Source organism: Magnolia sinica, chromosome 17 (genome assembly GCF_029962835.1).
Source record: "Magnolia sinica isolate HGM2019 chromosome 17, MsV1, whole genome shotgun sequence".
Taxonomy (NCBI): Eukaryota; Viridiplantae; Streptophyta; class Magnoliopsida; order Magnoliales; family Magnoliaceae; genus Magnolia; species Magnolia sinica.
Window position 1 is genome coordinate 32,338,177 of NC_080589.1, and position 12,710 is coordinate 32,350,886.

At 36.5% G+C, this 12,710-nt stretch overlaps 1 protein-coding gene across 5 annotated transcripts in view; it reads left to right on the top strand.

The window, feature by feature from the left end:
* LOC131231946 (DUF21 domain-containing protein At4g14240-like) overlaps window positions 1-12,710 on the top strand; it is a 138,911-nt gene that overhangs the window by 82,604 nt on the left and 43,597 nt on the right. For 4 of the 5 annotated variants that reach the window (XR_009164577.1, XM_058228363.1, XM_058228362.1 and 1 more), the window contains 2 exons: window positions 5,392-5,478; window positions 5,639-5,710. Coding sequence is in view for 4 of the 5 variants with exons in the window: in XM_058228363.1 (XP_058084346.1) it covers window positions 5,392-5,478; window positions 5,639-5,710 (159 nt within the window). In the remaining variant the exon portion in view is untranslated. The remainder of the gene's footprint in view (window positions 1-5,391; window positions 5,479-5,638; window positions 5,711-12,710) is intronic. The other variant, XM_058228361.1, reaches the window with a different exon arrangement.

Here is a 12,710-nt window from a genome sequence, read left to right on the forward strand (position 1 = left end):
TGATGATGTGTGCATGATCTGGTTCCTTTATGAAGAGCAATTGGGAGATCTACCAATTCTGGTTCAATTATGGAAGAGTGGTGATGCTCAGGAAGATTAGGGGTCCTCTTACGCAGAGTGTAGACTTTGAGTTTTTTGGTTTGGTGGAGCATGGTTCATTTTCAATCTGCGACTCATCTATGACACGAATGAGAAATGTTGCAAGATGTGTATTGTCACTTAAATTGAAATAAGGCACATTTTCGAAGAATGTAACATCCATATAAACATACCTTTTTCAATTAACAGGACAGTAACATTTGTATCCTTTCTGAGAGTTTGAGTACCCTAAAAGCACACATTTTATTGATTTTGGTCCTAGTTTAGTGTGAGATGGTTAAAGAATGTGGATAAAAAAACTGCACCCAAACACTTTTGGTGGTAGGGTAAATAGAGATGCATGAGGTTGCATAACTTGTATTGGGTAGTTACCCTTGAGCACATTAATTGGAGTCCGATTAATTATACATGTTACAAGAAGAATGGCTTCATCCCAATATGCTTTTGGTACTAACCTGCCTATTAATAATGCCTGGGTGACTTCTATTGAGTGTAAATTTTTACATTCAACGACACCATTTTGTTGCGGTGTGTAACAACAGGAAGTTTGAAATTCTACGCCATGATCTACAGCATTTTTGTAAATCATGGTGTAACTATTCACAAGTATTGTCAGATCTTGTGGTACTGTATTAGGTAGAAACCATTTTTGAAACATCTGTAAAATTGATGGGACTTTATCACGATTGTTTATAAGATAAATCCATATATATCTTGAAAAGTTATCAATATATGATAGGAAAGATTTTAAACCAAATATAGAGACTAGTGGAGCAAGTCCTCATACACATGAATGAATAAGTTAAAATGGATGTAATGTCCTTGTGTTACTCAAGGGAAAAGTGTTTTGACAATGCTTGGATAACTAACAAGTTTCACTTTGTAACCTATCAGTGTTATTAAACTTTCCAGGAAATAAAAAGCATAATGATTGTAAGGGTAAATGACCTAAACGGTTGTGCCAAAGGGTCACCCGATTTTTATTCTCAATGACAGAAGCAGAAACATAAGCAAAATAGGATTGTTTTATGTTGAGAAGATGAATCCCCCAATCTTCATGACCACCACCACCACCACCAATTGTCTTCTTCGTTTCTAGATCCTGGATAACAAAATGAGATGGATAAAAAGTAACAGAACAATTCACTTATTTGGTTAAAGAAAGAAGATTGGATGGAAATGAGGGAAAATGGACTACAAAAGAAATGGACAATGAATAAAAAAAAGATGGAAGGATCCCTTTTCCAAAGATTTAGAAAGAGAATCATCAGCCAATCTAATATTATTGGAGACATGGGAGTAAGAAGTATAACCATTAGTCGTACCCCTCATGTGATCAGACACCCCTGAATCGATGATCCAGGATGTCTGAGAGATGTGGTTTGTAGTTGCATAAGTACCTGACTTCCCTATCTAGTTAGCAACGGAGATGGAGGCTTGGAGACTGCCACTTGTTGTTGTACCTCGCAAATAGTTTTGTCCCTTGGGTCTTGAGTACCGTAGTCAGAAACTTCATTAGTGGTACTCATATTAATAGAAGACTTTTCTTTGACGTCTTTTGGCCAAAGATGAGGATGAAGAACCCAACAATATTCCTTAAGATGTCATCTCTTTCCACAATGCGTGCATCTAAGCTTGTCTTTGTCTACGTTTCCACGTCCAGTTTCTTGCCTCTTAATAGTTTTAGATTCTATGGTCAGGGTTGACCGTCCTGGAAGTATGGAGGGGGAGATGGTAATCCATCATTGAGCCTCTATGCGTATGTAGTTATAAACTTATTTGAGGGTAGGAAGAGATTCTCTTCCAAGAATCTGTATACATCGAGTTTCAAAATTTGAACAAAGACCAACAAGAAATTTAAATATTCTCAATTGTCATATTTGATTTTTAAGATCTTCCAATTCTTAAATATCCATTTGACAATTATCCGATTCCTCCCATTTTTTTATTTAGGTTGGCAAAATATTCTTCGAAGGTTCCATCTCCATGTTCAAGATTGTTGATGTTGGTGTAAAGTTGATAAACATGAGCCAAATCTTCCTGATGGGAGCACATCTTGGCTACTTTATCCCATATATCCTTTGCGGTTTTGAAGAGATAAAGGCCATAGCTAATAATGGGTTGCATTGAATTTAGAAACCATGAAAGATAAGATGAAGAGATTGAAAAGGAAGTGTAGAGGATGTTCTTCGTAGCTCCTCTTCTCCCTTAAACCTTTATTTATAAGCTTAATTAGGTCCCTAATTTCAATTAGATTACAATAAGGAACTGCAAGAGATAGAGACTAAATAAGATTAGGAAACCTAAGCGTAATCTCTTAATACGATACACCGCAAGTGCATAAGATTCTGTGTACACTTCAGGTGTATGCGAATCTGTATGCACACTAACATATCTAAAGGGGGAGGACGTAATCAACCTAAAGATTCTATGTGGATAAACTATGTGGTGGAAGCAATTGAAAAAGCTGTGGGAGTCACTTTTGAGCTAGTGGAAGAAGCAGGTAGTAAGTTATATTTCTTTCATTAATAGCAATAAGTTTAGCCACTAAGAACTACCAAAGATATTATTAAGTACCAAAATCAAGAATTTGGCAATTGAAAATTTTCAAAAATCATGAATTTGGAGCCCCTCCAAAAAACCCCTGAATCTTATGTTGTCCTTTTGTCGTCCTTGAAAGGAGTCTTCATCTCATCTGAAGGCATTGATAAAAGAATTTGGAAGTAAGAACCAATCAGATTGTTCCTTGTACCGGTGTTTTAAATATCGACGATATCGGCCGATATATCCCACGATATATCTTGTATCCCACCTATGCGATACAATACTCACAAGTAGTGCAATATATCTCACATGTTCAATTTGGTGAGCATTTTCGATTTTCGATCCGTTTTTTTTTTTTTTTTTTTTTCTATAAATCATGTTAAATTAGTGTCAAATTGTTGCAAATCCATGCTTTTTCATGTTTTGCATGAAAAATCATGGATTGAGAGCTTCAATTTCGAGATTTGGAGGAGATGGGCCGAGTTGCGGAAAATTTTAAATTTAAAAAAAGAAAAAGAAAAAAGAATCAAAATTTCCCACTTTCTTGCAAATCGGTTGCAATCCTTATGTCCAAACATAAAATCAAACATGTATATAACCCGATCTAGTGATTCTTCTTTTGCTTTTGAATGTATTGTTTGTGTTTCCACACGTCTTCTTACATTTATAAACTATATGAATAGACTTTGAATATACTTGCATCAATTTGGTCAGACAATGCATGGATTAGGACCCCATGCAAAGAAAACCTATTATGTGCACTATTTTTTTGTAATGTTTTGATTTATAAATGTGTGTTGATGTCTCTTTTAACAATCACTGAAGTTTCATTGAAAAATTCGACCAATTTCCCCATGTTTCCACCAACAGTGATACATTACGCGATACAGCCCATATATCCCTTGCAGTAACCGATACGTATCTGTATCCCAAGGGTACGATACGTAACACGATACGGATATTTCGAACACTGCCTTGTACTATTGTTCTATATGAAGATCATTGAATCGAGGGAGGATAAAGTGCCTATGAACTTGATTTGGAAATATAGATGTTCCCTAGAGTTGCTTGATTTTGTTGGATGGTAGGTGTGAACCGAATTCTAACTTTAGATCATTTGCAGAACAGGAAAAAAGTTATCATGAACCGTTGCTTCATGTGCTTTCAAGTGGGGAAATCAGTTAGTATCTCTTAATTGTTGTCAATTCGGCCTTGGGTTTTGGTGGTTTATTCTTAACATGTTTGATGCACTTTGTTTGATGCCACATTTTGTGGATAAGCTCCTAAAAGCTTGGAATTTCGGATTCAAACTGTTAATAGGGAAAATTCTATTGCCGTTCTCTCTTTCTGCAGTTTTGATGTTGGTATGTAAGGAAAAAGAAAATAACTGAGTATTCAGAAACAAGTCAGAAAACAAATTTTAGGTGCTGATTAGTCCCTAGATAGGACCACCCCTTGGGCCTTGGTATTTAAGGATTTCAAGAGTCATTTGTGACACCCGCAAAGGAGGTTGGCTGAAGGTTATGGAGTATGTTAGTTGTCCTTTTATAGCTCGGCTAGTATAAATTTCTCTTCCTAGTGGAATGTAGAGGCTTAATTTTGATGGAAACTCAAGGAAAAACTAGGAACATCATGGATTGAGCTAATCATTAGGGATGATTAGTAGAGGGTTCATCTGTCAGTATGGGTCTGATCGTGATTACGGATTTAAATGATGCGGGCTTGCAGGCTCTTTGGCTGAGCTTGAAAGAAGTCATGTGCCTGCAAGCTTCTCTCTCTATTATCAAAGACAACTCCACCATGCTATTAATTTGGCTAACTCCTAGGTGTTTATCCTTGGCTGCTGTTGTAATGGGTGGAGGAAATAAGGGAACTGAAGGGACCGATACCAGTATCCTTCATTCACTCAAAGTGGGTAAATTTATGTTGTCACAGATGATCTAGCAAGGAGGGGATCTCGTCTCCAATCTCTTTTGATTGGGATTCCCTTTCCATTTTGTAAATTTCTCTCTTTCAATAAAATTTTAGCCTCATCCTTCAAAAAGAAAAATAGCGGAGTTTTTCCCAATATGCTAACTTCAACAAGATCTGATTGATTTTATCCCGTGGGGCCCTATTCTTGTGCATTTTAGCAATTAATCTAGTTTTGCTGTTTGCCCAGAAAAGATAAAAAGAAAAGAAAGTTTTCATGTTCCTGAGCAGTTAGGACGTGGCCATGATGGTGATGAATGTAATGTTGTTCACTGGTAATGTGGTAAATGCATAATTGGATGTTGTTAGCAAATTCCTAAACTGGATGAAGTATAGTATGTGGAAGTTCTTTTGCACCATTAGTGGTTGATGTTACAATAACTTTACAACCTTTTCAATCTTTTTATGGAATGTTATGGCCTCGCATATTTATCGTGGAACACATGAAACATAGTGATGATGTGAAGTTCAAAGGTTTTCAGTGTTATTGATCTGATAAAAATTGGTAATTTAGTAATTTGGCCTCACCCTTTTCCATTTTCCCTTTTTTGCCCCCCCCCCCCCCTTTTTTTTCTTTTCTGCATTCTATATGCACCTTCTGCCACCTTATCGGTATTAATATCTTTTTGAATGTTGAAGTTGGCTTAGATGATAGTTCAGTTGTTTCTTTCTCTTTGCCTGTTGCAGAAAGTTTGCCTAGTTTTGTGTTGATACATTTCATTTAAGGAGATCCATCTTAACTCAACATTCATTTCTAACTATTTGAAGTTATTTCAGCTTCTAGACTATTTACTTGGTCATAATGAATCTGAACTATTTAGGCGGGCTCAGTTAAAGGCTCTTGTTTCTATCCATGGCCAGGAGGTATGCCTACTTTAACATGAAACTTTAGATGATGTGTTAAGACTGCACCTGGCAATCAGAATATATTCCATATCGAAATGCTACAAACACCATTAATGTACTGATATTTTCTTGGGTTTACCATTATCATACCATAATTTCATTGTTTATACCATTTTAGGCTGGTAAGGGTGGTGAACTCACCCATGATGAGACAACTATTATAAGTGGAGCTCTCGATTTGACAGAAAAGGTGTGTATGACAATGAAACCAAGTAATTCCCAAAGTTCGCTTTATTTTTTATTTTATTTTTTCTGTTTCGATGGAAAAAAAAATATATATTTTAAAATTCAAAATTCAGGCATCTTGTATTGTGAAGTTGGAGATCTTAAACTTTGACTATAAGAATTGATATCGTGGCTTGTATACCACACATAAATTCCAAATTATGGCAATGAAACCAAGTAAATTAAAAGCCAACTTTATTATTTTTTCTCTTCAATAAATAAATAAATAAATCAAAATTCAGACATCTTGTATTGTGTGAAGTTGGAGATCTTAAACTTTGTTTGTGAGAGTGGATATCATGCTTTGTAAACCCCACATAAATTCCAAATAGATGGAGTCACTACTATGCAATAGTTATTTATTTACTTCTTATTATAAGTATTTTGTTATTTGTGCACTAAAGAATGTTTACAATAATTGTCTTTTGGTTTAAAAATATTATCATCTCTTACATTGAATCACATGGGCAAGATCCCTGTACATTTCCATCCTTGAAGGTATCTTATTTTCTTTCTTTTGATAGCCAATTTTATTAATATAGAAGGAGAAGTGTATCAAGATAAAAGGGAAAAAGTTCCCTGTACAAAAATTAAATTTCTCTAAACCTTCTTCAGCTAAGGTGTTGGCAATCCGTTAGCTTCCATGCATGCATAATAAAGAAAAGGGTGCATTTGGATGCACTATCTAGTGTCTACTATCAACTTGGTGACAATTATTAGTTGAATAAAATGGATATAACCAATCTTTTTTATTTCAGCTATTAGCATTCATCCTGAAGAATGGGCTCCAAATTGCAGTTACATTATTTAAGTTAGACTTAAAAAGAAACATCAGTACAATGTGTGGGCTACTTACTATGAATACTGGGAATGTTTCTCAGTTTTGTGGTCTAGTCTTGATAAAACAGAATGGTTGCAACTCATATACGCATGCAAGCACACTGAAAATGTTTAGTATAAATGATAAATCCTTAATCCCACCTAGACTTTGATAAAACCCCTATTGTTTTTTTTTTCCTAAATTTATTTATTTTAAATCACAAGTGCCAAGGCCACCTTTTCTAATAATGCAATGGCAATGAGATGGAAGCTGTAACCATCTTCCCTGTTGTCTCGTCTTCTCAGCTTTAGAAGCATAGTATTTGGAAATATCTCATCCTGATCTCTTGTTTGATTTTTACAACTGATCAGTAAGTTTGGATGGTTGACTCACCCACCCAAGCAAATTTATGATATAATATCCTTGGTTTCTGATGAAAATGTTTTATACTATCCAGTGTTCGAAGCATCGGTAATGCTACAAGTTTTGATGGATGGCGATACGGAAACAATATCGATATCACCGATATCTGGAAATGTGGGGAAACATGGAGAAAATGGTGGATTTTTTTAGTGAAATTTAAGGAGATGCTAAAATAAGCATATTTACATATTTAGGAATTAAAAAAAAGTTGCAAAAAGAATAAATACATAATAGATTTCCATTTAATGGGTGCCTAAAAAGCACTTGTTGTTGTAAGAAATCAGTCTAACCATCCCATCCATCCCATCTATCCATCCAACATTCCATTCACATATCCATCAATATTTCAAAATATCGACAACACACGATGTTTTGCCGAAAAACCATTGACAACTAAAAAGGAAGTGAAAGATTATGGTCTCGATATTGCCCATGTTGCGATAACGATAACATCACAATATTATCAATACTGTTGTCTACAAATTGAACACTACATACAACCAGTGTTCAAATTATCTCCGATATTATCTTTATCTCCTGCTTAGAGATACCGATAACACTAGTAGGATTTGAAATTTCAGGTATTAGCAATATATTGCTAGGTATCGCCAAAGTATCAATATTACTAATGTAATCGCCACTATTTTCAACTATGTAAATTCTAGGTGTCGCTTGTATTGCCAATGCATCAATATCAGCAATGTATTGCAAATATTTTTTACTATGTAAATTCTAGGTAATGCTTGTATTCAGTGTTCGAGTTGTCGGTGTCGCTACAAGTTTCGCTGGCCGGAGATAAAGATATAATATCATTATCGCCAATAACCGGAAATGCAGGGAAAAAGAGGGAAACATGGAGAAAATGGTGGAATTTTTCAGTGAAACTTCAGGACATGCCTAAATACATATATTTACATATTTAGGAATGAAAAATTTATAAAAAGAATACATTAAATTAAAAGTTTCCATTTAATGGGGGCCAAAAAGCATGCGTTGACCCAATCAGCAAAATATCATTTTTGGAGCTTTCTATTTTTTGCCCAAAAATAGGAGTTGAGTAGAAATTTAAAGAAATTATCCCCATTCAACTGAACTAGGGCCTGCCTGGATGTTATTTTCTGATACAATGATTTCTTTCTAGCAAAAGTGTCACAATTGTACAAAATCAGTTACGTGCCACAGGTGGACCACACCATGATGATCAACTGGAATGAAAATCAGGTCGATCCACTCTTTTGGCTGGCACACATGTACACTAAGTATTCCATCGGCTGCCCATTTATTTTGAAGTTGTGGCCCACCCAAAAATCGGTTCATCTTGATTTTCAAACTAGGTGACCATCGTGGTGTGTCCCACCATTTTCATGGATCTGATATATTATCAAAGACATGTTTACAGTAAAAACAAGAGGAGATGTTCATTGGATGGCCCCAAAAAGTTTTATGGGCCCCAAAAAGTTTTAAATGGTCAATGTTCGTTCAACACTGTTTCCTGTAATGTGGTCCACTTTAGATTGGGATATACCTCATTTTTGGTCTCATACCGTAAAATTATCTATAAAAATAGATGAACGGCATGGATGAAACATATACATCATGGTGGGACCCACAGAGCAATGGCTGGTGGCAGGGGAATAGCCAATCCGTTTCCGATCTGCCCGGACGCAGCTTAGATACTGACAGGTTGAGTAGCGGTCGACTACTGAAGTGACGTCACCATGTTCTGTAGGCCCCACTACGATGTATGTGTTGTATCCACACCGTCCATCCATTTTGAGATATCATTTTAGGACATGAGCGAAAGGATGAGGTAGATAAAAATCTGTACTGGACCCCACCACAGAAAACAGTTGAAGAGTGATTCCTACAATTGAAACTATCCTAAGGCCCGCCATAACGTTATTTGAAATCCAACCCGTTCAAAAGTTAAAAATGACACGAAAGAAGGGAAAACACGAATATTAGCTTGATCCAAAACTTCCGTGGCCCTCCAAATATTTTTCAACGGTAGACATTCAATTCAATTGTTTCTTATGGGGTGGTCCATTTGAACATTGGATATGCCTCAAATTTTTATTTTTATTTTTATATAAAGGCCTAAAATTATCTGTTAACGTGTATGGACGGAGTGGATAAAATAAATAAATCATGGTGGGCCTTACATGCGGTGGCCGGGCTGCCTTTATACACGCGCAGATTGTTTTTCACGCAATTCGTTGATATACGCTCACTGCGTTCATACGTAACTGGTGCGAACTATTTGGTGGGCCATCATACATGATGGGAGTCTAAAATCTGAACGGTCCACGTGATGCAGCACCCCATGAAACCTGTAAGGCCCAACTTTTACTTTGATCCAAAACTTTGGTGGGCCATGAAAGAAGAAAAATATTTCATCTATTGATTTGCATTTCTCTTTTCTATAGCCTACCAGAGTTTTAGATCAGTATGAAATTTGTTCCTACGAGGTTTCATGTGATTCCGCATCACATGGACCGTCCGGATTACACTTCCATGACACGTGTACAAAGGTGCGCATGTGCGTAGGTGCGCATGCCTCATCAGGCTGGTAAGAAAAGAAAAGGAAAAAAAAAAATCCCGATATCTATTACGGGTTTTTCTTTACGAAAAGAAAAAAAAAAAACCCCAAAATTTCGTGGAAGAGATATCTCCGCCGAAGAAATAAGATTTTTGAAAGAGGGTTGATGCAGAAAGGAGATTTTCATACCTGAAAATCCGAACGGAATGGCACCGGGCGCTGTTGATCGATGTGTTCTTCCGAGCTCCAACTTCCGATCTGATCAACAAGTAGGCGATCTTCTCGATTCCAATATTTTTTCCGAAAGAAGGGTTTTCTTATTTCCGATATTTTTTTTCGATTTTTTGAAAGAGGGGTTTTCTTACCTTTTTATTGGATTTATGGGTTGTTGGCCACATTTTTCCCGTGATAGGGATCGTGGTTGGTAGTTACAGTCCGAAAATCTCGATATTATCGGCGATAATCCAAGATTTTCGCCGATATCTCCGATTTTTAACTGATATCTGCGATATTTCGCAGATAATCCGAAGAGAAACGAAATAAGGGGGTTTCGGTATCGCAAGACTAGCGATACCGATATTATCGGCGATATTTCGATAATATCGCCGACAACTCGAACGCTGCTTGTATTATAAGTGTATCGATGATATTTTAGTAATATCGCCAACATATTGTTATCATCAAATCTTTGTTTATTAGAAAAAAAAATCAAATGTTTTTCATGGGCACGTAGTTATATGTAGTGTTCAATTTGTCATTAATAATATTGATAATATCTCGATATTATTGATATCGTATTATGCGCGATATTGAGACCACAATTTTTTGTTTCCTTTCAAAATGTTGATGATTTCTTTTTGAAATATCATGTGTTGTTGATATTTTGCAATATCGATGGATGTTTGGATGGAAGGATGGATGGTTAAATAGGTCGGATGGGATGGTTGGATTGATTTCTTACAATAACACATGCTTTTAAGGCCCCATTAAATAGAAACTTGTTATATATGCATTCTTTTTGCAATTTTGTTATTTTTAAATACGCAAATATGTACATTTTTAACATCTCCTGAAGTTTCGCTAAAAATTCCACCATTTTTCCCATGTTTCCCCACATTTCCGGTTATCAACGATATCAATATTGTTTCTGTATCCCTAGCCAGCAAAACTTGTAGCGATATCGATACTTTGAACACTGCATACAATCACGTGCTAATAATTTTTATTTATTTTTAAATGGAAACCTTTTTAATAAATAGATTTTTGACGATATTGATACATTAGCGATATTATTGAAATATTGTTGATACACTGGTGATATAAGCAATACCCGTAATTTACATAGTTGAAAAGACAATACATTGGTGATATTGATACATCGACAATACAAGCGTCACATGGAATTTACACAATCGAAAATATTGGTGATACTTAGCGATACATCGCCTATACATGGAATTTTTGATACTACCAATGTTATCGGTATTGATGTTATTGGTATCATTAAGCTGAAGATACAGATAATGTCAGGGATATTTCTATAGAGAATGTTAGTGTATATTAGTGGCCCTTGGCCCTTTTAGTGTAAGTGCATTTGCACACTTTCTTCTTCTCCTGCGGTGTACTATATGCTCTATTATAATAAAATATTGTGTGTTAGGGCAAGCTATCTTAACACAACATCTTTCCCAAACTCTCCTCCTTCTCTCTCAATCTTTTCCTCTTTTCTTCACATTATAATCATCAAACCATTCTCTACTTAGTATCAAAGCATAGATCTAGGCATTCCACATCCAACGGATTGAGAGGCGACACATCACCTTGTTGATGTCAGCAGCCGTACGGATGACGTCAGCGTTGTATGGACGCATGGACTCCGTTTGAGCTAAAAGTTTAGTGGTTTGATAGATCTTGATTTTAAAATATTTGTCATGATTTTTCAAAATTTTTTGGACCTCCTTTCATGGTATTTTGGGCGAAATAGAGAAATTCGAAAATTGGGCCCATCTTCCGTTTTTCTTCGATCTACCTCAAATCGGTAAGCTTTTCATTGGTTTCTTTGCTCAAGATGGACCGAAATCTTCCTCCTAAGCTACCCATGGAGGATTTTTCACCTAAGATCCATGTCTGAGAGGGTTTTAACCTCAAATGGATGTGCAGCTGGGCTGTTTTTCACTCGGTTGGGTTGTTTTTTACTGAATTTCGTGTTATTTTGGATGATTTCTATTTGTTTAAGGTTTATCTCTTATTACCTTGAAAGATTGAGTGAGATAGAGTTGTTTGCATCAATCCTTATTGGCATAAGGTCTCTTTTGGCATAGGTTTATCTCTCTTGGACTCTCCTATGGCTGACAAAGGGCCCTCATCTCTTGGCATAAGGTCTCTTGAATCCAACCCCTTGTAGATTACCTCCATTAAGTTAAATGGTGATAACTATCTTCAATGGGCACAACCTATAAAAGTGTTCTTAGGAGCCCGTGAAAAGTTGTCGTATATTTTGGATGATCCCCCAAGCTCTACAGATGTTGCCTACAAGTCTTGGACAAAGGAGAATTATCAAGTTATCGTATGGTTGTTGAATAGTATGGATTCCTCGATTAGCTACTCAGTGATGTTTTTATTCTCTGCTAAAGGCATTTGGGATACGCTTCATGATATGTTCTCGGAATTTTTCACGGGTATTCCAGCTTATTCAAGAAATTGGTCGGTTTCAACAAAACTCAAGATCATTAAAAAATTACTATTCGACACTTCGGGGTATGTGGGATGAGTTGGACCTGTATCAGCCTCTTCCTTCCAAATGTAAAGAGGATCATGAACATGCCCATAAGCAGCAGGATAATACTCATATCATGCAGTTCCTAGCTGGGTTGAATTCCGATTATCTTCATGTTTAAGATCAGGTTGTTATGTAGGATCCTCTTCTCCCATTGACGACAGTCTATGCCATGTGTCAGCGCGCTACTGTCTCTACTCTTCCTTCTCATTCATTTGTGCCACCATAGTGTTCGGCACCTCTTGCTGGCGATCAGTCTTCTCTTGGCCTTCGGGTACCATCCTTGAGTTCAGGTGCATTTCTGGTTTTGGTGGTCATGGTAGAGGCCGCGGGGGTAATCGCAGTCGTGGCGGTCGTAGTCTTCGTAGTCGTGGTGGACATGGACAATGACGTGATGGTTCTCGCAT